General features: G+C 36.8%; 2 protein-coding genes across 2 annotated transcripts; one reads left to right on the top strand and one right to left on the bottom strand.

The window, feature by feature from the left end:
- Nucleotides 1-4501: 4501 nt before the first annotated feature.
- On the bottom strand, nucleotides 4502-14052 carry slc25a28 (solute carrier family 25 member 28). The gene is made up of 4 exons (XM_043254818.1): nucleotides 13544-14052; nucleotides 9585-9813; nucleotides 7437-7493; nucleotides 4502-6111 (listed from the first exon to the last, which is right to left on the bottom strand). Exons 1-4 carry the CDS (start codon nucleotides 13907-13909, stop codon nucleotides 5573-5575), a joined length of 1191 nt encoding a protein of 396 aa, XP_043110753.1. The 5' UTR covers nucleotides 13910-14052; the 3' UTR covers nucleotides 4502-5572.
- A 4044-nt stretch (nucleotides 14053-18096) lies between these two features.
- Nucleotides 18097-26818, top strand: pyroxd2 (pyridine nucleotide-disulphide oxidoreductase domain 2). The gene is made up of 16 exons (XM_043256153.1): nucleotides 18097-18307; nucleotides 18997-19016; nucleotides 19113-19206; nucleotides 19398-19471; nucleotides 20238-20393; nucleotides 20593-20746; nucleotides 20848-20909; nucleotides 21335-21432; nucleotides 21519-21660; nucleotides 21784-21918; nucleotides 22319-22391; nucleotides 23764-23920; nucleotides 24143-24297; nucleotides 25684-25790; nucleotides 25930-26050; nucleotides 26206-26818. Exons 1-16 carry the CDS (start codon nucleotides 18190-18192, stop codon nucleotides 26274-26276), a joined length of 1737 nt encoding a protein of 578 aa, XP_043112088.1. The 5' UTR covers nucleotides 18097-18189; the 3' UTR covers nucleotides 26277-26818.
- Nucleotides 26819-26964: the final 146 nt, after the last annotated feature.

Raw genomic sequence — 26964 nt, 5'->3', positions numbered from 1 at the left:
AATATCGGAACCGCTGAAGGCAACGCGCCAGTCCCGATCTGCCTAAAGCGTCTATGTTTGCGCAAATCATTCGCGATCCAGCTGCATCTAACAGACGTGAGCCTAAGGGTTTTTATGAATCTTCGCAAATCGCCTTTCCTGATGTGTGCTAGTAGTTGGCAAGCTAAGCGATTAGCCAGATTATTTTCAATGACAAAATTCTAACGCAAATAAATAACTTCTGGCTCGACGTACGACGTAGGTTGCGTCACAGGTCGAGTCAAAGGTTAGCCAAGAAGCCAGCTTTCTAGGGGAAAAAGACACAAGTCCGCAATTTCAAAACTAGAAATATTTTTGTATAATAATAATAATAATAATAATAATAATAATAATAAAAAAAGGTTAATGGACATATCTGACCATTTTACAGTAAAATAGCATTGGCTGTTTCATTGCATTCAAATGTTTTTTTCTTATCAGTACTGGTTGCTATAGTAATTGATTATATTGATATTGTATTGATATTGTATTGATTGCAAATGAAATTGTAATTTAAGTTAAATCTGTCAACCCTAAAACATTGCTACTATATTTCTTAGGTTTTTTACAGTGTACATCACAGTATTTGTACTTTAAATAAATCGCATTTCATCCACAACTTCCCAAAAAGCCTCCTCAATCATCAATGACAGCTAAATTTCGAGTCCCTTGCTGTGGGGAAGAACACAACGAGAAGCTTGTTGACTTTTATTAAGAACCAGGCTTACGTATGGTTTTGTACCAGGCTCCCACGGCTCAGCCGGTAAAGGTCACGGGTTTGATTCAGTGGATGCAAAAACGCTAACCATCAAATGCAATAAAACGTCTTCAGCGTGTGTGTGTGTGTGTGTGGCAAAGCGATGGAGAAAAACCCAAACAAACAAGCGTCTCACGAGACGCATCCTCTACCAGACCGCGAGGGCTCTTTATTAGCGTTAGAAGAAAAAGCAAACACTCCACTGTCTGTCAGCAGTCCAGTGACTAAAGCAACACACGCTTTCTCACATTTTCCCACTTAGGACACTACTCCAAGGCCCTCTCTGACTCAGCTGATCAAACATGAGCCCAGGCACATGTTCTAAAACAACAATAACATCACCTAATTCCCTACAAATACCTCATTTACCATCTCTGACTCCTTAAAGAACAGCGCGGGGCCGATCACTGGATGGATCAGGAACCATAAACACTTCCTCATAATCCCCTACAGACTCCAGCGAAGAGGCTCATCAGCACCATTGTGGGCAAGCTTGTGCGGGCCACCCGCGACACGGATGGGAGGAGAGGCATAAACGAACGCTAGGGTGGGGTGAAACACACCATCACACACTCTCAGACATTCAAAGAGTGTTCATTAACGCTCCCTGTTTGAACAGATGTCCGCCTGACAAGAGTATATGTCTGGAAGAGTGAATAAAGACTATTAAAAAAAATCATCTCGCACCTGCAACCCGAAACCAGTAGCCCAGATTTTGTATTTTGTGTCCCATTTTGTTTACAATGGTACCCAATGTTCTCATTGACTCTCGGGTTGCAAGCAGCGTAAAGTCCTGCATTGCTTTAAAGGCGACACAGATCATTTCCAAAAGCAAATGACTCCATGTCCTCCAGTGTGGTTTCTTTTTCTTTTTCCTGGAGGATAATGGAAAGTCAGTTGAAGGACACGAACCCGTGAAGTAGGACTGACGTTAGACCTGCGTATCCACTGAGCCATCTAAGGATAGAAAGGTTTACTCCAGACCTGATTTCCATGTCAGGTTTGTATTCAAATCGAATAAGTGCTCAGAAATGACGAACTAAAGACAACACCACCTTGACATTCTCAGGTTAGGTTAATCCAAAAAAACAAAGACTATGCTGTGCGTAAGAGCATTCTGATCAGTGATTGACCGGCAAGGAACTGCATTGAGGTCTCCTCCTTCTTGAGCATCTGAATCAGGTCTGGCTTGCAGCGTTGTTCATGTGCGGCTCCATTGCAGACTGACTGTCAAGTTCACGTTCAGCCGGCTGAGCCTGCGGCTGATGGTTCTTCATCTGTCATCTGCTCTCTCTCGTACCTTTAAAGAAAAAGGAATTTCTGAACCCTATCATCAGCGGCATGCTGTTACTTACCTGTTACATCATTAGGACATTATTCTGACAGCTAGGTTTTTACAAAGAAGGAAAAAAAAACCTGCACCCCTAAAAGGTTTGAACATTTAAGACATACTTAAAAACACATGAATGTTGTTGTGAAGTACCGTACCAGCACACTTTTTAAAAATCGTACGATTTTTAAATGTTTTGAAATAAGTGGCTTACATTTCACCAAGTATATATTTCAAATTTTACTTAAAAATGGCTGTTTAAGTATAATATATTTTAAAAAGCAATTTATTCCTGCGATGGCAAAGGGGAATTACTTCCTTTTCACATGAACCTTCATAAATTATTCTAATATGCTAATTTGCTCACTTATTATTGGTGTTCAGTTATAAATAACAGGTCTTATCTATATTGAAAACATTTTTTGGGTGGAAACTGATTATTTCAAGATTTCAACGAACTGCATTAATTTAAAAGAGACATCTTTTGCAACATTACAAATATCTTATTTTTAATTGCATAAAATTACCAGTAATCTGGTAATTTTAATGCTCTCTTAGTGAATAAAGATCATCACGTCTGTTTTCTCTCTCTGTACATATATATATATATATATACACGTAAAAAAAATCCATAGAATTTACGGTGAAAAACTGGCAGCTGTGGTTGCCGAAATTCTACTGTAAGAAATATGGTAACAACTTTTTAGGTTTCAACTTAAATTTACAGTTAAATACCGTAATTTCATTATAGTGTTAATATAAGAACCTATTGAAGTACTGAAATCTGTTTTGTACCTTTGAAATACACTGAGAACCAGCTAAATCAGGTGGTGATGAGAACGTCACGATGAACCAAAGCCCATCACAAGCAGCTTTTAAATAGTAACATATATAGAAGGTGCACAGTGTCATTCCCACAAACACTAAACATCATCTTGGTGAGACTCATTAAACATTAATTTAACAACATTACATGTAACATGCAACCCTAATAAAAATAACTGCTAAGAAAAACTAAGCAGCACAGTGATTTTTAAAAGAAAAAACATGGAATGGAGGAAATTCTGGGAATGTCAATTTACGTTTTTTCCTTGTAAATTTTACAGGAATTTACCGTTAACCATTTAATAGGTTTTACTGTAGTATTTTCAGTTTTCTGTTCTTTTTTTTTTTTACAGTGTACAGAGTTACTTTGCACAAACAGATAACTGCAATTGGGTTATTTTGATAATTATATTATAAAATAAAACTTTAGATAGACGTTATCTGTTTTTGCAAATAAACTCTTTATATAGTAATAACTCTATTTCTATATAGCTCACAATAAATTATACCAGTGTGAACTTGACGGCTTTGAGAAATTGTGTCCAAATACTTGCAAGGCCACATTAGAGACTGCTGACATGAAAAAAGAAGGAACAATTTAACCCTCTTGTCCAGACATTAGCCGGCAGGTAAAGTGAGATCTCCTCCACACTCCTGGCAATTGTTCGGAAACTTGAAGTCAAAGGTCACATGTGCACCTGTGTCTTAGACCAAACACTGAACTTGCCACCAACAGAGATCTTTCAGCTCTTACGGCTTAGAGGTGCTGCTCCTTCATTCCCGAGGACACCGGCAGAGGAATTCCACAGTCCTCAGAGGAATTACTCCAAGTCATGTACACTGGAAAAAAAATCTGCGTAGGATTTTCTTTCCACAAATAATTAGGCTACCAAGAAACTGCAAGTAATTGCAAACTTTTGAACTAGAAAGCCTAAAAGAATAAACGTACTACCAGTAACATTTTTTTAAAGCAGTCTAAATACTAGGTAGCAGTTGAGAAATTAAGCATTGATTCATTTATTCATACTAAGACATAATTAATAACAAATCTTATTAGTCTAGTTTGAACTAGTAAAAACAGAGGATAGCTATGTACAGTAACACTATGTGCAAGTAATTTCAGCAAAAACCTAATGTTTAAATACATAATTGTACATTGCTAAAGAAGTTCTATTGATTTGTTAATGTTCAAACTAATTGATTCTACAGTTGTATCAGTGCAAATCAGTTATGCAAAAGAAAAATGTGTTATTTGGGCTGTAAAGATGTCTATTAAACATTTACCTGGCTTTACAGGGCACAGTTTCCAATCAAATCACTCTATAAATACGCTAAATTGACATGTTTCATGTTGACATGACATTTTGCCACTACATGAATAAAAATGTATTCAAATTGAAAACGACTAAATATTGTATTATATATTATCCTGCAACAAACCAGTCCAAATTAATGTAAATCCAGAACATTCCTTTAATGCCAAAATTATTAAATGATAGTATATGAATAAATATAGCATACGAATTATAAAAAAAAAAAGAAAAGAGAAACAAATTTAAGTCACACTGACATTCAGCCATTGCAAGCCAGGGAAACCCCTGCGCTGCTAATTTATTGAAAGCTGAGGAACAGGGGCAGTCAGATATCCATCAATAAAACTCTTCAGATGTTCAACTGCCAGGTGCGTTTCAGCCAAAACTCTCAAACACAAGAGCAAACCAAAATACATTCCAGTGTCCATCTAGAAATAACTCCAAATGACCAACTCATATTCACTGAATTACTCAGAAGGTCCTCAACAGATTAAATCTTAATCTAAATTTTAAACGTCCAAGGCATTGTTGACTGAATAATACTAACGTTGGCCAGAAAGGACTGTTGTGTCTTCCTAAAGCTGTTATACGGGTCTGCATGGTGCTTCCCCTAGAGACCTCAAAACTATTTCTAGAAGTTATGAAGGGGCAACCACCTCAGAGCTTTGGATCAACTGCAGGAACATTTCCCACAAGTGCTGACGAAAAGCCACCGCCAAAAACTACAAAAATACCTCTAACAATAGATATCTTTCATTATCTCTGAGTGCTATTCAGCCAGAGAAGGCAATAAATTACTGTACAGTTCTACATTCTGCCATAAATGATGATTTTAATGTCGTTTAAAACCCCAATTTTGAATGTACAGATATGTCTTTACTTGTGCGTATCGGTTTTGGCTGGAAAAAAAAATATGTAAAAAAAAAAAAAAAAAAAGAAAAAGATCAGGTCTGCTGTTCTAGGTACTGTTTTAAGAATTGGAGGAGTCTGGAGGTTCTAAACTCCACCCACAAACTTGAAGGACCTCCCACTCATTAGCATACAACGTTTAAAGAGACCTCTGACGCCCTCTTGTGGGAGGTGTAATTTGGGTTAAGTGCAAAATAGGATGTCATGAACAAAAACTTGAGCCTTCACAGTGAGAACTTAGGTCATGATTAATAGTTGAATTATACAGGAAAGTTTCAGTATTAAATGCCGTCTCAAAGGAAGTAAACAGACATGAGTGTTTGGACTCTATATGTGCGTATCATTTATTAAATCGGTCCTTTTGCAGCTCGAGTGCTTGGTTATGCGAGAGAAAGCCAAGGTCAGGCCAGCTGCGAGCGCTTACTTCTCTCCGTCCCTCTGGAGCCTGCGCTTCTCGTGCTGGTGTTTGGTGAGAACGTACTTGAAGAACTCGTAGACGGACCAGCTGATGGCAGTCGAGGGCATCTGGTATATGACCCTGGCCTGAACGCCTTTGAAGTAAGCGGGAAGGCCGCCAAGCCTGTAGACAGTCCGGAAGGCATGGCCGAGGCCCGTGATGTGTCTTCCGCTCTGGCTGACCGAATCGAGCGCCAGAGACTCTTGCGTGTTCAGCAGCGTCTTGCAAACGTCCAGTGGCGTGGTGGCGGCGGCGGCTATGGCGCCGGCCAGCGCACCCGACACCATGTGGGAGGAGGGGTTGTAATGTCTTTGGGGGTTCAGCAGCTCTTGCAGATATTCGTAGGTCATGAAGTGCAACGCCTGGAAGGGGACGTTCATGGTGAGCTGCGTGGTGTAGCTGCGATAAAACGCCAGAGCCCCCTCCTGCTGCCACACACAGCGCATGCAGTCCAGAACGCCACGGTATGGCGAGTTATACATCTGCATCCTCTGCTTCACCACTAAACGAGACAGTCAGACGGAAAACACAAAAAGGACAGGAAGGGGAACATTAGGCCAGTGCAAGAAGTCAGGTCACGACTGAAACACAGTACAGGGCTCATCAAAGCAGAAACGTCCGGACGCGAGCGGATCAAACGCGCCTCCTGTCTGACCTACAGTCAAGCGGTCTGCAGGGAACGGACGAGGCGGATGAGAGCAGGTGTCTATGCGAGGTCTCAGTCTGCCACCTGCGCTGATTAACCTTGAGCCTCACGAGTGAAGAAACAGACGCTGCCGTCAGACTGAGATTTGGCCCACTGGGGAATTTCGGCTAATGCTACTGTTTCAACATCGCGCAGCTGTTAATTAAAGCAAGGACAATCTGCCACCGCGACACTGTCTTTTTGTTTTGTGGTTTTGACAAGAATTTAGAGCTTTTCTGCCATCTCCTGGCTGGGAGCGAACAGTGAACTTTCAGACATAAAGAGTAAAGGTTTTCTGGCTAGCAGAGCTGCGACAACACAATTTGTTGGAGAGAAATATTGGGCAGCATGTGGAATACACTCTTTTTTTCTATAAAACAGTAGTTTAATAACATAATATTTGTCATTGTAGCCCTACTAATTAGCATTGGAACTTAACATTTTGCAGAGATTTACTAAGTAAACGTTTCTGACTTTACTTAAAAGTAGCCAGGTAATCTGATGAAATTTAGCAAACAAAAAAGTACTTGGTACAATGACGGAATCTGATGCTACTACCGTAATACCCTGAAACACACATACAAGATATTTCCAAGAATATCATGGTAAGAGACCAATAATGCTACTGTCATGACATAAAAGGTCCAAGCTCAATCAACAATCAACAATATGCACATAAAAATAAAAACTAACTGAAGTGTACATGTAAACTACACACAGATATAAAGTAGAACACTGAATATATACATTACTGTGCAAAAGTGAGGCATGTTAAATGTCTGTCACGTTCACAGAAAAAAATATTCTTCAATTCATTTTAATATTTTTTTAAAACAATCTACATAATGTGATGCAAAGCTTCATTTTTTATATCATTACTCTAACCTCAGTTTCACATGATTGTTTAGAAATCATTGTAATATGCTGATTATCATCAATGTTAATAACAGATTTGATGCATACCGCAATGCATTTTTCCAAGATTCCTTGATGAATAGAAAGAAAAGCATTTACATTCAATTTAAAAATTTAAACCCACATTTTTGAATAGTAGTGAATAGCATATTAAAATCTTATATATATATATATATATATATTTTTTTTTTTTTTTAATAGGAAGTAAAGATTAAAAGGTAATATACCTTCAGCTGGATTCATTGCAGCATCATGAAGCAATGTGGCAACGCATCCAGCAGCCCCTGTAACACATCCCCTCAGACATTAGCACCAAAATTAGAGCATGCATAGAGAGTGGACAGTCACTGGACTTAAATCGCAACACTTGCTTGCACAGACAGATCAGATCACCGTCAGACAAAAAACCGTGTCCTGAATATCCCCTATGATTTAACACAGAGATTAGGGATTGACTGGATAAACTCTGGGGAACGTCAAGTCAGAAAAGAAAGAGTCTTTTGTTCACGATACTGGCATTTACTTCACTCATCGTGCCTCTGTTTTACGGTAAGAAGCAAAAACTGCTACAGCTTCTGAGTCTACAACTATAATACCGAGGTGCTAACAGGATATGAGACATCTGCCTTCAAGCTATGACTCCTATAGTAGCGCACTAAAGTATCATGGCGTCTAATCATTTTCATTCCTTTTCAGTGAAGTCTACCGGTAAATGGTAACATGCCAGCATTTACTTACCAGGCTTTCACTCTGACCTGGAGGAAAGAGAAAGAAAAGAGACACTACACAGCAACACCATCAATGACTCTCACTATGAGCTCTAAAGCTAAGCCTGAAGCCCATGACACACGCAGTAATACAATATAATTCCATTAAACATCACTAACCAAATGTTCCATTTCTCTACAGAACAGTGTAAAATACTTAATTACTGTACCTAAGTAATATTCTGGGGGAATTTTTCTTTATTCAAGTACAATTTAAACTGACTACTTTTACTTAATTACATTTCGGAAGAAAAAACTGTGCTTTTTACTTCTTACAATTTTATTTTAACCTAAAAAGTCCATTTTTATTTTATCTTACGCACATTAAATATGGTAAACGTACGCTCAAACGTATGTGCTTGAACCAATGATCGTTATTTGTTATTCATATATTGACTGCACAAGATTGAACGCAAGTAAAATCAATCAAATAACTAGAGTTCATATTTTTGTGGGAATTATTTTATGTTAGCAAATCTCCAAAAAGTGTTTAAATAAACATTGTATGTTTGCTTAATTGTAATTCGTGTTTAGTAATGTTCTTACCAGTGGATAAAGTTGTATTAATTATCTATGGATTAAATTATAATTTTTTGACAGTGACAAAATGTTCTATTAATTCAACCAACTCCTTTTTGGAATATGTTTTTAACCTCTGTATCACAATGCTATTAAAAGTTCAATTATTTTAGTCCAAGACTTACTTTCTTCAGATGAACACAAGCAAAGATTTCAGTCTGTTTAATGCAAGGAGAGAGGGCCACTACAGAAACCACACAAAGTGAACACGACAGTCAAGTTTAAAATATTAGTATTTGTAATCTTCTTACATATGCCTGTTGTTTCACTTAATAAGACTGATTCATTAACAGTGGTTGTATGAATTACCGTCACATGCACTTTGAGTAGTTTTTTTTTTTTTTAAGTGTCATTTTTGGATGTCCCACACTTATGTTAAATAAATGAATGAATGTCCTTAGTTTAGTTAAATGATAATTGTTATTGCTGCACTAGATATGTGTTTGACCTGTGCCTTTGCATTTTGCCATATACTTGTATTTTTAATCGAGTAAAACTTTTAGAGAGTATCTTTACTTTCACTTGAATACAATTTGAGTACTTTCGCACTGTTTTCTTTGCCAGATGTTGCAAAGAAAATCATGAAAAAAAACATGAATTATTCATTGCACGTTTAAAGATTTACTACCCATATGATGATCTATATTTTTAGCTGCTGTCATGATATCGGAGAGGGGCATTTTTGGCTATTTTGGGATTTGACCTCATACTGGAAGGACATTTTAAAGAGGTCTACTGAGAAGACATGGGCAGATGTTTGAGAAATACACGATTCATACAGATAACACAGCCACTGCCAAATAACTAGTTTCAACTAGTTTTAAACTGGATTTCACTCGTGACAGTCATTGCAACTAATAAGTAAATGAAGTGAAAAAGGCCTTCTGAAAAAGCAAGAACAAGATTTTAGAGAACTTAAAAATACAATTTACTGATTCCTTCAAGCCAACTAACAAGCTATTGCGCATTAGAATTGTGGGTGAGCTGCTGAGACGAATTGCTAGTATTGATGGGCGGGAAAAATGGTACCGTTCGCCAAATGACTGTTCGCTCCCGGATGGATGATATCACTGAGGACCTTTTTCAACCTTTCGTAACAGGCGAAGTAAAGTGCGTGGGCTGGACCCGCCCCTACAGCTGTAACATTCAGACCCCTGATTGGCCTCCAGATTCCCTCCGTCCTCACGATTCGCCACAAAGCGTCCATCACGTTACGGTAGCGGGCAGCTGGCTCTGGCTGAAGGCTCTGCATGCGTGTCTGGAACAAGGAACGATTGTTTAAAACTTACAAGCCCTGCTATTTAAGATTAATGTATTAGCATAAATACAGGCATTTAGAACATTTAGAACAAAACCCCAAACAAAAAAACAAAACCAAAAACAACAGATACATATTATGTGTATGTATTACTTATTTTCATATTTTTCATTACAATAAGCAATTCACAATCTTGCATTTGCTGGAAAGCTGTTGAATTATAGCGAAACAGCTAAAAAAAAACCTCTTTGTATTCTCCATTTTTCAGTATTTTTTCAATAATAAGTTGGAGAAGAAGTTTACATTTGTACATAAATTAAAATAAATAAATGTAACGAAGAAATTAAATGAAATGAAACAGTGTCAACCTATTCCAATTTTTTTTTTTTTTTACATTTTCAATTCTCTCAAGCCTGCAACAAAATATATATAAATGACCCTGGACCACAAAACCAGTCTTATGTCACCGGGGTATATTTGCAGCAATAGCCAGAAACCCATTGTAAGGGTCAAAATTGTTGATTTTTCAAAAAATCATTAGGATATTTAGTAAAAATCATGTTCCATTAAGACTTTTTGTAAATTTCCTACTGTAAATATATCAAAACATAAATTTTGATCAGTAATTGCTAAGAACTTTACTTGATTTTCTTATATATATATATATATATATATATATATATATATATATATATATATATATATATATATTTTTTTTTTTTTTGCAGCCTCCAGATTCTCAAATGGCTGTATTTCGGCCAAATCTGTTCTATCCTAGCAAACCATAACATCAATGGAAAGCTTCTTTATTCAGCTTTTACAATAATTGACAGTTTTGACTAGTTTAGTGGTCCAGGGTCACACATATTATTGCATGTAAAAAAATAATAACACCAATTAAAAAAAAAATATGCAAACATCACAGAATGAAGCTTTGCAAACAATGCATCACACAGACAAGTCATTGGATCTCAGAAGTGAAGTTTGCAGCAATAAGGTCGCACAGGGACATAATCTAACCACCTAATCCGCTTTTCCTGCGGATCTACCGTATCACCTGACACACATGAGAAACATGGATGCAATTCAGCGCTAGCTCGGTACTGGTACTGATTTAAAACTAGAAAAATGTATGCACTTAGTTCAGAGCGACAGCTGCAATGTGCTGTAATTTAAGATGCTTTCTGTGGCTGCACCAGTAACATTATTCCAGCAAGGAACCAACACTTCCATAAAAGGCCCGGGAAAGAATCATATTTGCCAATAAATGTGTGTAAATCATATCTAAAACCAGTTTCTCATGACAGGGGAGTGAGGAACTACAACCTCCGACAGGAAGTTTCAAGATTGCTCTTGAAATGCTTAGGATTGCAAAACGGGCAAGGGAGCGGAGTCTTGTATAACAGAGAACTTGTCTTTTATTGGATTGAGATAAACTAATTCATTTCTGTCAGCAAACAGCATACTGAGATTCACAAAAATCATACTCTGAACCCGTAGCACATTTACCGCCAAGAAAACAATGTACAAGAGCTGTGAGAGCAGAATGTGCTGGGGCCTGAACAAAACAAACACTACGAGTACAAAGAGTTCACATCCTTTTTGACCAATCAATTTCTCTCTCTCTATTTTTGTCATTAGCCATTACAGGATAAAAATGAAAAATGAAATGTTATTTTTCATAGAATGAATGAATGACTAACTAAACTAAAAGGTTTTTTTTTTTTTATTCACAGTTGATGATAAACTTTATACATGCGCTATTTGTGCCACAGTTTAAACCCAAACAAAAGAATCCACAATTAATCATATTACGTCACGTTATACAACGTCAGATTAACAATTATAATAAAACAAATCAATGACTATACCTTCGAAAAACATGTTTTTTTTAAGTTAAATGAAATTCTCAAAATGCTAATTTAGTGTTTAAATGGTTGTATATTATATATTAAAGCCCTAAATATGAGATCTGAATTTATAAATAGACGGGATTTTACCATGGAAAAAACTTAACAAATAAAGTAAAATGTACACAAAATTATTTTGTTGTTTTATAATAATGGTGAAAGGCTGGCTTAAACCATAGTAAAATTTTACTAATAATTTACTAATAACACTTGCACTTTTAATTATATGTCAGGTTTTGGTTTTCTCAAATCAAAGATACAACTTAGTCTGTGGTATAATCTATACTGTACGTACAATGCATTGTTTTTAGTCATTTTATGTCTTGACTGAAATAAGATTTTATTCTAATATATATATATATATATATATATATATATATATATATATATATATATATATATATATATATATATACACACACACATACACACAGTTGTAGTTACTTCTACACTTCTTTCTGATTTTCTTCTCTAAACAGGGGCAATGTGCAGTGTCCCACATTGTGTGTTCAGAGATTTTAACTTGACCTTTGACTTAAGTGTAAACAAAATCTACTGTTAGCTTTATCTTTCCTCATCACTCATACTGCGGTGAAATCAACATAGGCATGGAATTTCCATATTTCCCCAAAGAGAGCGATTACAAAAATCTGAAAGTCAACAATAAGTACTTTACCACTATATTTCCAACTCAAATAAGACAAGCTGAATTTGATACAGAAAAAAACAGGAGCCTCTGACGGGTAAATAAAGAGGTGAATTAAAATCAATGCAGGATAAAATTAATTTTACGTGTTTGTCATATGCATGGCATTCTAAGAATATTAAAAGTTGGGGGAAACAGCCCTACATGTAGGCTAGGGCTAATTTTATACAATGTGTTTAAAGAGTGATAATTTTTTTTTTTTTAATGAAATGCACAAGAGATCTCGGGTTTCTTGGATCTCAGTCTGGATGGGCCCATTTGAAAGGGAACAGCTGTGAAAGACATAACACAAGTGTCTTTGTCTCTGAAGAACCCTTCACTTCATTCCTGACAAGAGCAGCTGAACACTCGAAGTAATCGTTCCTTACAGTTTGCCGATGGCATCTCGATCGATACATCCAGCAAACACTTCTAATGCAAAAGGGCTTCAGTGACACATGAAGTGAAGTGTCCCGTTTAGGGAAACAATGGTGACAAGTATGCAGTCTGAGGCTCTGTCTAGCAGTTACACAACTTGTAGCATAACGTTTCAGCTAGTGTACTGGCTCTATGGTAACCTTTGACTTAAAAATAAAAACCCTATTTCTCAGTAGACTGCGTTTGAACTACAAACGCAACGCGCATGCGCGGTTTCCCAAAGCAGCGTCAACAAGGTCATGTGGTTTAGGAGCGCACGAGCCACGTGTGACCTTCCTATCTCATGTACATGTTTCATAATGACACCTCGCAGACGCGCAGGCACTACAAACCACAGGATACAGTAATATCACAATGCAAAAGCAAAAAAAAGAGACAAGCAGTTGCTGATGGAATTACACGCTTTGGGGCTTTGGTTAGTTTTTTTACTGGATCAGCCCAGGCGGAATTAAACACTGCACACTAAAAATGATTAGCATGATACGAAGTGCACTAGTTCGTTCCATATGCAGACAAGTAAAATCTGAGAACAGAGCCGAGTGAAACTACATTGACTGCTAAGTTTGGAGTCTGGAAAGCACACAGGGGAACTAACTCGACCTTGCCAGCTTGTCGGATCTTTCAAGGGCCTGCTGGTCACATTAACGCCACGTGAATTCCTTATAAAACCTCATGTCTTGCAACTGCGTTTATTTACCTTCACACAATCAATAGGGAACATCAGGCAATGCTCCATGATTCCTGCCACTGCCCCTGCCAACATGTGCGTGCTGGTGGAGGCGCCCTGGGGCAGACCCTCATAGTCCGGTTCCGATAAATCATTGGCCTCCTGGGAGGCGTAGAAATGTCCAACATGAAGCTCTGTTTCTCCTGCTATCCGAGGTGTCAAAGTGCCGACGAGGCTCTCGGAAACACCCCAGAACCTGCCGCCGAGCCAGTGTATCTCCGCGCCCGCGGAAGCTCCGGCCACCGCGGCATCGCCGCCCGACGTGTCCGCTGTCATCCGCCGCCTGCGCACAAAACCATCCGCTTCCATTTGGAGCACCCGGTCCTTTAAAATCATGCGTCCCACGCCTGATGTTTACGCGTTCAGCTCGGGCCTCTCCCGCCTGCGCACCGGGGAGAGGACGCGTCCCGTTCGGCTAGAACTGCGCAGCAGGCGGTGACCGACAGAACAGGCCGCGAGGGGAAACGGAAACGCCCTCTCTCTGTGTCCCGCGCTTTGATTGGAGGAAGCCGCTGTCATTCAAGCCAAAACGCGCGCAGTCGTTATTCGCGGGATACAGTAGTGACATAACGTAGCGTAACATCTGATATAAGCAGCCAGGGAAGACCGACTCTCCGCGATTCGGTTCTTTTGAACAGTTTCAAAGAAGAGCTCCGAAATATTGATTCTTGATGGAGCAAAAATAGTGATTAATTTGTTTTTTTTTTTTTTTTGCACGGAAATATAGCATGGACAAAAATGGACAAAAAATGAACCTATTTATAATGAAATGTATACAATACTTAAATATGTTTTTTTTTGTTATGTAATCTAATTTAAGATATTTTCAATGTAGGCCATTTTTGTTTTAATAATAATAATGATGATGATGATGATTATTATTGGTGTTGTTTACTGTGTATTTCTTGTTGTAACTATTGATGGTGCTATACCTTGTATTATATCCTCTGTAGCATATATGAAATCAACCACAACAACAAAACATTAGGTTTTATATTAATATTGAATTGTTTATACCTCAGCCCTGATTCATTTCCTAAAATCCAGTCTCTGAATACTCTCTAAATGTAGGGTAATTTGCATTTGTAGTAAACAACACCACAATTCATTTACATCTTTTGACTTTTTGCATGTTTTAATAAAATATTAAATGCATAAGCAAACTAATAAAACCGTGATGCAAACAAGTTCGTTCCAATTCCATTCTTTTTACTTTTAGATCACTAATTCTTCATCAGTTTCTTTGGCTCGGACTGGTTCGGTTTTAATCATTATTCAGACTCCTTGAAAGAAAAATGATTGCACCCAACTTAAAAAAACAAGAGGTTACAAATTAAAAAAAAATGGGGCATGGATGCATTGCCTAGTTAAACAGTGTTTGCTTTAGGATACAGGCTCAAATTCGAATTTAAACATAAACAAGCTTACAATCAACTCAGAAAATATTTTTAATTTTCTACATATATCAGCAAATTTTATGTAGCTTTATGCCGTTCCACAATTTCAATATAGACCTGTAAGTGAGATTTTTTCACGACAGCTTCTTTGCACCACTCTCATTATTAAAAAAGCTGCGTAGGCCTAAAAAAGAACAAAAATCATAGCCTTCAGAGACCAAGCAAGCATCAACAACACCATCATAATCTTTACCCAAAGTTTAAAATCATCTCTCTGGAAGAAAATTAATTAGCCTGCTCGACAACGAGCTAATTATACCTTAAAGCGGGGCCATTTTAAGTTAATTCATTTTGGCCGTGAGCCCACGGTGTAGAATTTCTGCCGACAAAGGGAATGAAGTGTTAATTTTCGCTTACAAGAAGAAAATTCCCTGGCCTTGATCAAATTAACGTTGACTGTGTGTTGTCCAGATGTGTTCCTTCAAGGAAAGCCAAGCTGGCGGGCCTGTAGAGTATCTCTCCGTCTTGACCATAATTCCCTGACGGCATGCTCTGATAGAGGTGTCGGGAAACCCTAGATTGTCTAATAGCAGGCTACTTTATTTCTTTTCCTTCTGAGAACCTGAATCAATAGGAGTTGTTTTTCACAGCATAAGCAAAACAAATAGAAGTTAAAGGATATTGTATACTGCGTCACGGCAATTACACATCATATACACTCAAATTGAGTTTCTAATTCATTTAAGGCCTAAGCTTTGGTTATCTTCGGTTACTTGAGTGAAATGCACCAAGCCACAAACCTCCTGTTTTTCAAACGTGTCTCTAAAAGCTGTCTGCAGTCCCATCAGCATGACGTTGATGCATCGTCTTTTATCATATTTAACATGGAGAAAGCACCACTTATGATCTCTTCAGACGGGCTCTTCAGTCAAGATGACTTCTCTTAGCTGAAGAGAATATTTCTTAAGTACGGCAAGGCTTTGAAGCGACTTTATTTGACGTGTCTTATAATGGAAGGAGACGATATTCAAAAGGCTTTGAATTAACTACGACTTCTCCATCTTAAATAGTCAATGATCCACGTTAACAAGAGATTAATTGGTATAAAAGTCTGATACAGAAATGGTATATGCTTTCTTTTGCTAACAGTTAATGCATTCAATAACATGAACTAAAAATAAACAATATATATATTTATATATACATAAATATATATATATATATATATATATATATTGTATATATATATATATATATATATATATATATATATATATATATTTATATGTATATATATACATATATAGCAAGTATATATATATATAGTTTATTAGTGCCGCTGTGTTAGTTTACAAGTGCTTATATATATATATATATATATATATATATATATATATATATATATATATATATATATATATATATATATATATATATAAGCACTTGCCAACTAATACAAATATATATATATATATATATATATATATATATATATATATATATATATATATATATATATATATATATATTGTGTGTTAGGTTACAGTGCAGCTGTATTGTTTGGCAAGTGCTGGAAATAAAATAACAAGATAATAAATATATAATGAATGTTGTTGGTCAAAATATTATAGTGTTCATTTCAGCTAATATTAACAGATTTAACATAGTGTTATCACATCATACATTAATTAAAGCACTAATCCATAAAAAAGGCTCTGATGATCAAGCATGCCTGTAATAGTAAATTATCTAGATTCTTAGCTATTATTTCATTTTTGAGGTCGATGTACAAGGAGCGCTTCATCTGTATAATAACAACTTAAAGTCTTTGCCGCCACCTACTGGAATAAAATGTACTTCGTTTCTTTCCTAACAGACCACTAGACTTCTCACACTGTACTAGGATGCAGTTAACAAGCTATAACTTTGTTGATCACATGTTCACAAATTCCGAGTTAGCATGCATGCCACAAACAGGTGATATCTGTTGATCTTACTCATAAGATAAACAGCGGTCTCAGTAGTTGCTTTAAGAATCAGCTCAATACAAAGAAGCTACTGTGGCTCTGATGTGAGATAATTTGCCTCTGTCTTGTGATTTTTTCCTTGTGCCTGGGTATTAATAGACAAAGCCCTTTTAAATAACTTGTTTTTCGTTTTGACATGCGCTTTCATCGCACACTTTTAAAGAAGCGAGAACTGTTTATACCGAGGCCTACTTTCAGCTGGCTATATCCTACTTTCAAGCACAGAAGCAAGGTTAATGTCTTAATGCCTCGGTTTATTTAAGCAACCCTTCGACCGTCAAGCTTTCTGCTTAACTTTGGACCTTGGTCTAACACCGAAAAGATGCGACTTTGAACAGACGCACGTAACAACGGACAATTAACCATGTCTAACTATTTACAAAGAGGCTGTTGATATTACAGTGATTCTAACAGGGCTTTCTTCAGCTGCTTCAGTGGCTTGCCTCAATTCCCGGTGGTTAGAAAATGCACAAAAGGCTCTGTTCTGCACATTTTTAGTCCGATAAATACTGAACAAAGTCACCGGAAAACAGCAATGAAACCAGCAAAATATTTAGCTTTTGTTACGTCATAGTCAGTGCAAAGAAAAGTCTGATATCACGGTTATGTGTCTTTAAAGTATTTTTACATTAGCGGCGTCGCACAAGAGTTTGTCCTGGCTGCTGTTAATGTAAACCTCGGTTCTGGTTAAAAAGACACTGTAATACTTTGGCAAACGTCCAAAAATATGGCATGTTTAGTTAGTGCATTCTAATCACTTTCACCTGAATGCTATATCCATCATAGTCTCATCTAGTATACCCTATACATAGCCATTTTATACTTTTATGGAGTTACATTACATGTATGTGTAACATACTATTCAGAAAAAAACCCTTAATATATTACTGTACTGTTTTTTTAGTTGAATACTTATTTTAGGTAGTTTAATGTATTATTATTATTATTTTATTCTGTTTTTCTCTAAACGTTTTCATTGACCCCCTAACATTCCTAAGGGGACCCCTGGTTTCTGGACCCCAAACACCACCCTCACACACGCTTTTTTTTTTTTTGCTTGAGGGGGAGGAGTGTTCCAAGAAGAGAAAAGTACCTTGCACTTGGAGTTTTCACCAGGCCAGTATAGGCTTACTGTACTGTGGGCGAAGCTGTGGAGTTTGAGCTTTGGGCTTGAGGGCTGTCAGGACTCGGCATGGCCGCGGCTGTTAAAGCAGGGTTATGGCAGAGAGGGGTTATATCAGTGTCACGGCGCAGCAGCCACAGCAGCACTGCCCTCAAACCTCAATATGACGCGGTTATTATCGGTGCAGGTAGGCTACAATAATGCACGGCCTATAGAAACAGGACACAGTTGTAATATGGCACGGAATTAAGTATCTAAATGGGCGAGCTTTTCTTTGATTATGAAAATGTATATTATCTTTATTTTCTGATTGCAATTTATCAGTGTCGTTTTATAGCTAGAAATTATAATTGAAACAGTTTTTTATGCAGCGCGTAGGCAATTTGGTCACGTGACGCCTGTTACTTTTCTCAACGCTTCGAAGGACGGGCCAGTCACAATCGTGCTTGCGTTGTTACGAGGGTTGTTTTTGTTAAAAATAATTTAATCGAAACTTGGAAAAAAAATGCATATTTGCGAGCCAGGTGCTAATCGTTGTAATTAATAGGTTTAAACGATTATGATTTTCTGTTTGCAAATATCACAGTGAGATCAAAAACGTCCAAAGATTAAACGCTGCTGCCTAAGTGCCTCGCTGAGCCTTCATGCTTCTTCTGCAGGAGTAAAAGTTTTTCTGTACTAAGAGTTTTAGTTTTGACCTTTACATATGTTCTTGCAAACTCCTGCATGCTTTGAACCACAGTTATGTTTCATAACCTTCATGTTTCTGGAGAGAATAATGGTACACTCATCACAGGCTATTATTCGAAATCTGGTAAATGATTGTAGAATTCAATCTTCATTGAACAAACCTACAATCCTTTTCTTTCCTCGTAGGTCACAATGGCCTTATTGCTGTAAGTACACACCAAATCTGATGTATCTCATTTATCTGACCACACCAGTTGCGCAACAGTTTCATCTCAAGAAACCTTCTCTTGTGATTTTGCCAGTCAGCATATCTGCAGAAGGGAGGCCTGAAAACAGCAGTCCTGGAACGCAGACATGTGCTTGGAGGAGCAGCTGTATCCGAAGAGATCGTTCCAGGTGCGAGTTCAGGTTTATCACCCAGACCATGCAAATCCCCTATAGACTGGCCAAAGATCAGTTTCTCAAAGCCCTCTGTTATTATCAGTAATTAGAAATTCACAACAGTCAAGGCTTTTTAAGTCTAGATAGCAGATTGACTCTGAAGATATATTAAATTCAGTTCGCATGACTATGGCTGTTTATTTCAGGGTTCCACTTTTCCAGGGCCTCCTATCTGCTCAGTTTACTGCGTCCACAAATCTGCCAGGACCTGGAGCTCAAGGTGCTGTTCACATTGATGTTACATGTCAGATTTTCTCTTACGTTCTTGTTTATAACTGATCAGCTCCCCGTTCCCAAGGTGTTGTGCCACAGATGGACCTGACAAACCTTTTGAAAAAGACAGTTTATAATACTTTATAATAGCATGTTTTTTGCAATAATTATGTATAATCATTTAAATATAATATAAAATGCAATGTTTTTTTAATTATTATTATTAGTAGGACTTAAGTACATATTTATATTGAGAATAAGATGGTTGTGTAATTTCATAATTACTTGTGTTAAGTAAAAATCATGAGTTTCATGAGTATATTTTGTATATGCCCTACTGTAAATATATCAAAACTTAATTTTGGGAATATGGATTGCTAAGAACTTAATTTTCTGTATTTTTTGTACCCTCAAATTTCAGATTTTTATTCAGCTTTCAGATGATCTCAAATCTCAATTGACCCTTATGAAATAAATGTAATAATGCTTTTTAATCTGACATTATTACATACTTTCTATGGGTGCACTTACTGTAGGTGTGAAACAGTCATGTACTCTCTTCAAGAGGGTTTATTTTTAATGAATCATCTGGAGTATAACGTTTTATATATAGACCCGCTTTAAAGATTTGTAGGACCCCACAAATGCACTTTCAGTACAAGAATCACACTTCTTTTTCAAAAGAAGAAGAAACAAGTGGCAGATGATTAATCGCTTTTTTCCTTTCAAGCACTGCTTGACAGCAGATCTCCACAGTGTGTGTTTCTGTGCAGAAACATGGCCTCAAGGTGTACATGAGGGACCCCTATGCATTCACCCCCATGTTGGAGGATGCTGTAAGAGGGCGACTACCGCGGTCTTTAACTCTTGGAGCTGACCTGGCAAAGACCCAGCAAGAGATTAGCCAATTCTCAGAAAAAGATGCCAAGGTTCATTGTCACTGACAAGAAGAATTAGATTTTTGCAAGAGCACTTTCATCAGCTTGCATGTGACACTAAATAGAAAGTGCTGTGAAAACTACCTGCACATACTTCTACCTCATATATACTAAACCCACAATGGTGCTTATAATGGAAATAGACATAATTTTATGATTTAATATGATTGTCTCTGTCCTGTCACTATAGGTCTATCCTGAATTTTTATCCTATTTGGAAAGACTGGCCTGTGCCATCCACCCTCTTTTAGATTCTCCACCTGTTGACATTCCAGGACTGACTCAGGGCTCTTTGGCAAAGAAAATATCTGCCCTGAGGAGCTTGAAACCTTTGGTGAAGTCTGGTAATGATTATATAACACACGATGAACCAGCTTTTCCTCAATTGTTCTGCTGTTGTTCACTAATAAATGAAAGAAAAATCCATGTTCTCCCATGCTTATAGGATTGAAATTAGGGAAGAATATACCAGATTTCTATGAACTTGTTACAGCTCCAGCTATGAAGGTGGGTTATGCCTCAACAGAATAGATACACATGACATTTTTGAATGCATCTATGCGTATTGTTTAAAAGGTTTTTGAATGAAATCTCTAACCCAAGACTAAAAAGTCAGCTTTGGCATCAAAGGAATACGTTTATTTTTAAAATATATAAAAATAGAAAAAAAATTATTTTAAATGATAATGTTGCTGTTTTTACTGTATTTTGGATTAAATAAATGCAGCCTCGGTGAGCAAATAAAAAAAAATTGGTATTGTATATTTAAATGCATAAAATACACATCTAAATATAAATCAATCAGTTTTGGCTTAATGAGCGTTGCCTAAGAAATTAACTATTTCTGGGTTCGATGATGTAATTCATGACACAAACATAGCATTAGAAGTTTTTTGGTTTAAAAATGTAATTTTTGTTTTATTTTTCTGCAGGTGCTCAATCGCTGGTTTGAATCAGAGCCGCTGAAAGCCACATTAGCTACCGACTCTGTGATTGGTGCAAACACAAGCCCAAATAATCCTGGAAGTGGGTGAGGATAGATGACGCCTATGTATTTGAACAGATTCAGGATACGCTGTGCTTGTTGTTGTGGATACTGTACGTTTAATCCCGTAGATACGTCCTGCTGCACCATGTCATGGGTGAGCTGGAGAAAGAGAAAGGCGCCTGGGGTTACGTGGAGGGAGGAATGGGTGGAGTGTCTCAATCGATTGCCCGCTCCGCCCGGTCTCTCGGAGCAGATATTTTTACGAACAGGGTTAGTATTCAGGAAGTAGGTGTGACCGTTTTCTCAAGCCATTGTTTTTGTGCATGGCGCATTCATTCAAAAGAACCGGTTGCCTCGCGGATATTAATCTGTGGCTTTCCCGGGGGCCTGTAGGACGTCAAACACGTCCTTATTGGCCAGGATGGTTCAGTCAAGGGCGTTGTGCTGACGGATGGAACTGAAGTCCACAGTAAAGCAGTTCTGTCCAACGCCACTCCCTACATCACCTTCAAACAGCTCACACCACAGGTACTGACCTGAATCCCAAGACCTTGTCAGGTTTTAGATGTTTAAAAGCGATAAAGAGAGCACTTGCTACTACGTCTAGGTCATTCACTCACAGTTAATGTCATCCTGTTCTGTCAACACTTTGTTGTGGTCTTGAGCTAGAGTCACTTTATCTGTGTTTACTTAAGGAGTGACCCTACTCTTTGACTGGCAACACTGTCCACATGCGAGTCAGTTCAGTTTAGAGTAGGATTACATATCTATATATATACACAGGCACAACTTTAAGAATCCAATCCAACTTATTTTTATTAGTCCTATGTTAAATATAGTAATAGTAATGTGGAAAAACGACCAACTGTTTTGCTTAAATGTTAATGACAAGTCTGAATAATTAATGTCTGTGGTTGTCCTGGTAAAGGATGCCCTTTCAGAGGCATTCATCACGGCTGTAGATCAGATCGACTACACTTCTCCTGTTACCAAGATAAATGGTAAGATTACGGAGAATTTAACGCTTCATTTCATCACACTAAATATTCATTTCAAGAAAAGAAACTTGCAAGACAGCAAGAGAAGAGTGTTCATATTTCAGGCTTAGGTTCTGTGTAAGGAACTTGTTGTTGTTTTGACACTAAGCAAGCAAGATCATTTTTTTATGGAAACAGGTGCATCAAAGACCATCAGCTGGAATTCACAGTCTTAAAAATCACTGTCGTTTATTTGGAATCAGTCAGTAGTTAAAAAAATTTTATATCGGAAATTTGTGAAAATTAAATAATGAACAATAAATGAAATTTGTTAGAAAGAAATTATTAAAGTTCCCCTATTATGGATTTTTGAAAATGGTCTTTCGTGCAGTGTATAACTAAGTGAGTTTAAGTTTTAAGTAAGTTTTTTAAATCTGAAAGTGCGCCGTGTATAAAGTTATTGTCAACTCTAAATCATTGAAATTAATCGTTTTTAAAAGGAGCCCCAAGTCGTTTCATGTTGACCTCCAAATAAAATATTATCATATTTATATAAATATCATATAAAGCCCACTTGTTGGTCTTTACAATGTGATTTAGTTTTTTTGCATTATTGTCTTGTTTTACAATACAAATATCGAAACATTCCTTAATCAAGTCTGAATTATTTAAGAAAGCAAAATAAGATAACCAAGATAACCAGTCCTTTCTAAAAAATAATGTTTTCCCTTTAAATTAAATTTATTTTTTAAGGCTAGCTTAAAGTCGGTTTATTTTTTATTTTTTACTTTTTCAGAAAATATGTAAATTTTGTTTTGCTAGTAAATGTTTCTTGATTTAAGGGTGTTTAGATATTTGCACTGCAAAATACAACAAAAGAACAGAGTAAGAAATTTGCAGAATAAGCAGAATATCTGAGGAATACAAACAACTGGAGAGAACATCTGCCAACATTCTGGCAAGATCTTTCCATATATATATATATATATATATATATATATATATATATATATATATATATATATATATATATATATATATATATAAACTAACTTCTTTCAGCTAATGTTGACAGAATGTTTGTTTAAATCTGGTATTCTCATAACATTAACACAAAAACATTGTCCATGGAATATCGTTCCATTGGAATATTCAAAATTCTAATATGAAAATATTCCTTGAATGCTTGCATAACCAAGACTTTTTAAAACATGTAAAAAAACTGTAAAAACATGTAAAAAATTTGCAAAACCTAATGAGAACGTTAGCAAAACATTCTCGGAACGTTTTTGTTAGCTAAGGTTGCAAGAACTGTAATGTAGTTCAGTTTGTATTTTTTCCCCGCATAATTGTTGTTTGGAATATTTTGTCATCTCTGTCCTTTGCAAATGAACAGTGGCTGTAGACAAGCTGCCAAATTTCTTGGCTGCTCCGAATAGTGTGAACGGAAAACCAGGTCCCCATCATCAGTGTTCAATCCACCTGAACTGTGAGAGTGTGGAGGTGCTGGAGGAGGCCTACAGGGAGGGCCAGCAGGGACGCCCGTCCTCCAGGTTGGCAAAACCGGCAATGCTGCTCATAATGGAAAAACTAATATTTGCACATTACACACATGAAGGCATGGGACAACTGAATTTGCAAGTCATGACCAGAGTTTCACAGGCAACACATCTGTTGCTCGCAGACAGGGTTTATGGTGATGGTTTTCCATTCGATGCACTTAACCACAGTGATTTACATGATATCCCGATTCATCTTCTGGTGTTTTTGTGTAGGCCTATGATAGAAATGACCATTCCCTCAGCGCTGGATCCGACTCTAGCGCCCCCTGGCTGTCACGTAGTGTCTCTCTTCATCCAGTTTACGCCATATTTGCTGGACGGTCGCCGCGCTTGGACTGACGAGGACAGGGAGAGATTTGCTGACACAAGTACCTAATTTTCTATTTGCATTTTTGTGTCGTTTGTTTGTAAAAGGGTTCGGAGGTCATTCAAAGTGTAACCTAAACAGGTTCGTTGAGTTCTTTTTTTATGTTTTTGAGAGAAGTGTCTTACGCTCAAAAAGGCTGCATTTATTTTTATCAATAATATAAAAAAGAGCAATACTGTGAAATTCCATTACAATGATAAAGAACTGTTTTTAACTAGCGCTGTCAAATGATTAATTGCGATTAATCGCATCCAAAATAAATACACACACATGCATTTTTGAACATATTTAAGAAAAATGTGTTACGTTTATATATTAAGTATATATGATATAATTAATATATAACATATAAATATATAATTACATTTACATATGCTCTATGCGTGCATCTTTTTACATAATATACACAGTGCACACACATATATTATGTAAACAAAACTTTTATTTTGGATGCGATTAATCGTAGTTAATCTAATCCCTAATTTTAACATAATATATTAAAAATGCATTTTAAATGTCAATTTATACCACTGATGGCAAAGCTAAATGTTCCTTCAAAATCATTGTAATATTATCAATGTTTTTACTGACTAATATTTTGCGTAAACCGTGACATCCTAACATTCAAAAGTTATGTAAGCTTGCAAGCATTCACAAAGGATACATTAATTTCATCAGAAGCGACCATAAAGACATATATTTAATGATTTCTACTATTTAATATACAAGAAAAGTTACTATATCAAAAAAGTAGCGCCAGTTAGTTTTTGTCCCATTTATTTACTGACAAGCCTCCTGTCTCCATGTTGGAAGAAATGAGAAGCACAGAGGCGTTGTGGAGTGCTGTGAATATAACTCTACCGTAGTTCTAGACTAAATGTATAATTAAGTATGTTAGATAACACAAATGCATCTAATCTCATTTTATTAACCAATGTCAATGTCTTACACTTTTTGGTACAAAAGGGCTTTTCATTTGCTATACGCATAGCTTTTTTATCAAAAACCAGCAATCAAGCCCTGCTCATGCTCACCTTTTTTTTAAGGGTGTAACGCAATATTGTAATGCATTACTTTTAAAAGCAACTTTCCCCAACACTGCTTTTAAGTAATCCTTTTCATCAAATAATCCGGAAAAAATGTTGCCACGAAAATAAAAAGAATTAAGCATGTTAAAATGATATATCTGAATATCTGAAGGATAAATAATCTTTTAAAAACATTTGATTTTACAGAACCTTCCCCCACCGTTATTATCCAAAAATTCACGCATATGGGAACGTCATGAACTAGCTGCTTTTAAACACAGTTACCGTCGCAGTGATATCACATGTCTCAGAGTAATAAGATCTCTGCTGTAATTGGCCCTTTGTTTCCTGTTTCACAGCGTTCGACTGGGTTGAGCGTTACGCACCTGGATTTAAAAAGTCTATAGTTGGCAAAGACATTTTAACCCCCGCTGATCTGGAAAGGGTCTTTGGTCTCACCGGAGGGGTATAAATATTTAAATATTTAATAAACGTGGTTTAAACGTGTACCTTTCACAGCCATACAGAATGATTTTTGTATGACGATTTATTACGTCATAGCGTTCCAAACATTCCCTACATCTATTTTTTTTTTTACGCCGCAGAATATATTTCATGGCTCAATGTCTTTGGATCAGCTTTACCTGGCGAGACCTTTGCCCTCGGTAGCAGACTACCGCTCACCGATCAAAGGACTGTACTTATGCGGCAGTGGCAGCCATCCAGGTGTGTTCCCGAACAAATAAAACGGCATGAATTAGGTTTAGAAATGTCATCGGTGAGATATCACATTTCACAAAAGCAGGTCAGGTAAATGTTCAGCGTGATATGCATAACCTCTCCTGTGTCATCTAGCATTTATGCAAGATTGTCTCGTTCAGGTGGAGGTGTTATGGGCGCAGCTGGCTGGAATTCAGCTCTCAAAGTTCTTGCAGATTTCAAGCGACTGTGATCCCGGCCTTAAACGTGGAACACCACTTTCCGATGAGGTGTCTGAATGAAAAGACAAATAAGTGTGCTTATTCTGTGTTTTTAACACTCCCGGGTTGTTCTCGTTCTAGAATGTTTCAATGTATTTTTCACGTTGCATTTAAAAATAGTTATAATACCTTAGTCGGGGTAGCACTATATTTGCTTTTTCACAGGAATGAAAAAATATCGCTAATTAGCTGTTGTTTAACAGCATAGCGATTTTTGAACAGAAACTTCAAAAACTAATTTGAAAACTTGCTAGCTGGAACGTACAGTGCGTGCAATTGTAAAGACTGTAAATCAATCCCTCTTAGCCTCATTTTTAATGTGTCAAATTCAATATGGTGTTTAACCTTTGCAGGTTTTGTATAACTTGTGATGGACCATGTGACTAGAAACCACACTGAATGCTCTCTCAAAAATAGTTTTGAGAATAAATAACTGATTAATGCAACCAGTGTTTGATGCAACCTGTGTTGTTAAAAGTGCTATATAAATAAAATTGATTGATTGATTGATTGATTTGGTGTTATCATGTATGTTTTTTTTGAAGCTTTATAGTTTCTTTCTAAATACTTCTTAGCTGTGGTGACGCTAGTAGTTCGGAACTGCAGAATTGATAAACATATAACATAAAAGAAGGATTTTTATAATGCAAATTATTCTTA

The sequence above is a fragment of the Puntigrus tetrazona genome, chromosome 13, assembly GCF_018831695.1.
Source record: "Puntigrus tetrazona isolate hp1 chromosome 13, ASM1883169v1, whole genome shotgun sequence".
NCBI lineage: Eukaryota > Metazoa > Chordata > Actinopteri > Cypriniformes > Cyprinidae > Puntigrus > Puntigrus tetrazona.
Note: the sequence above shows the minus strand (reverse complement) of the source record. Positions and strands in the feature narration are given on the sequence as shown.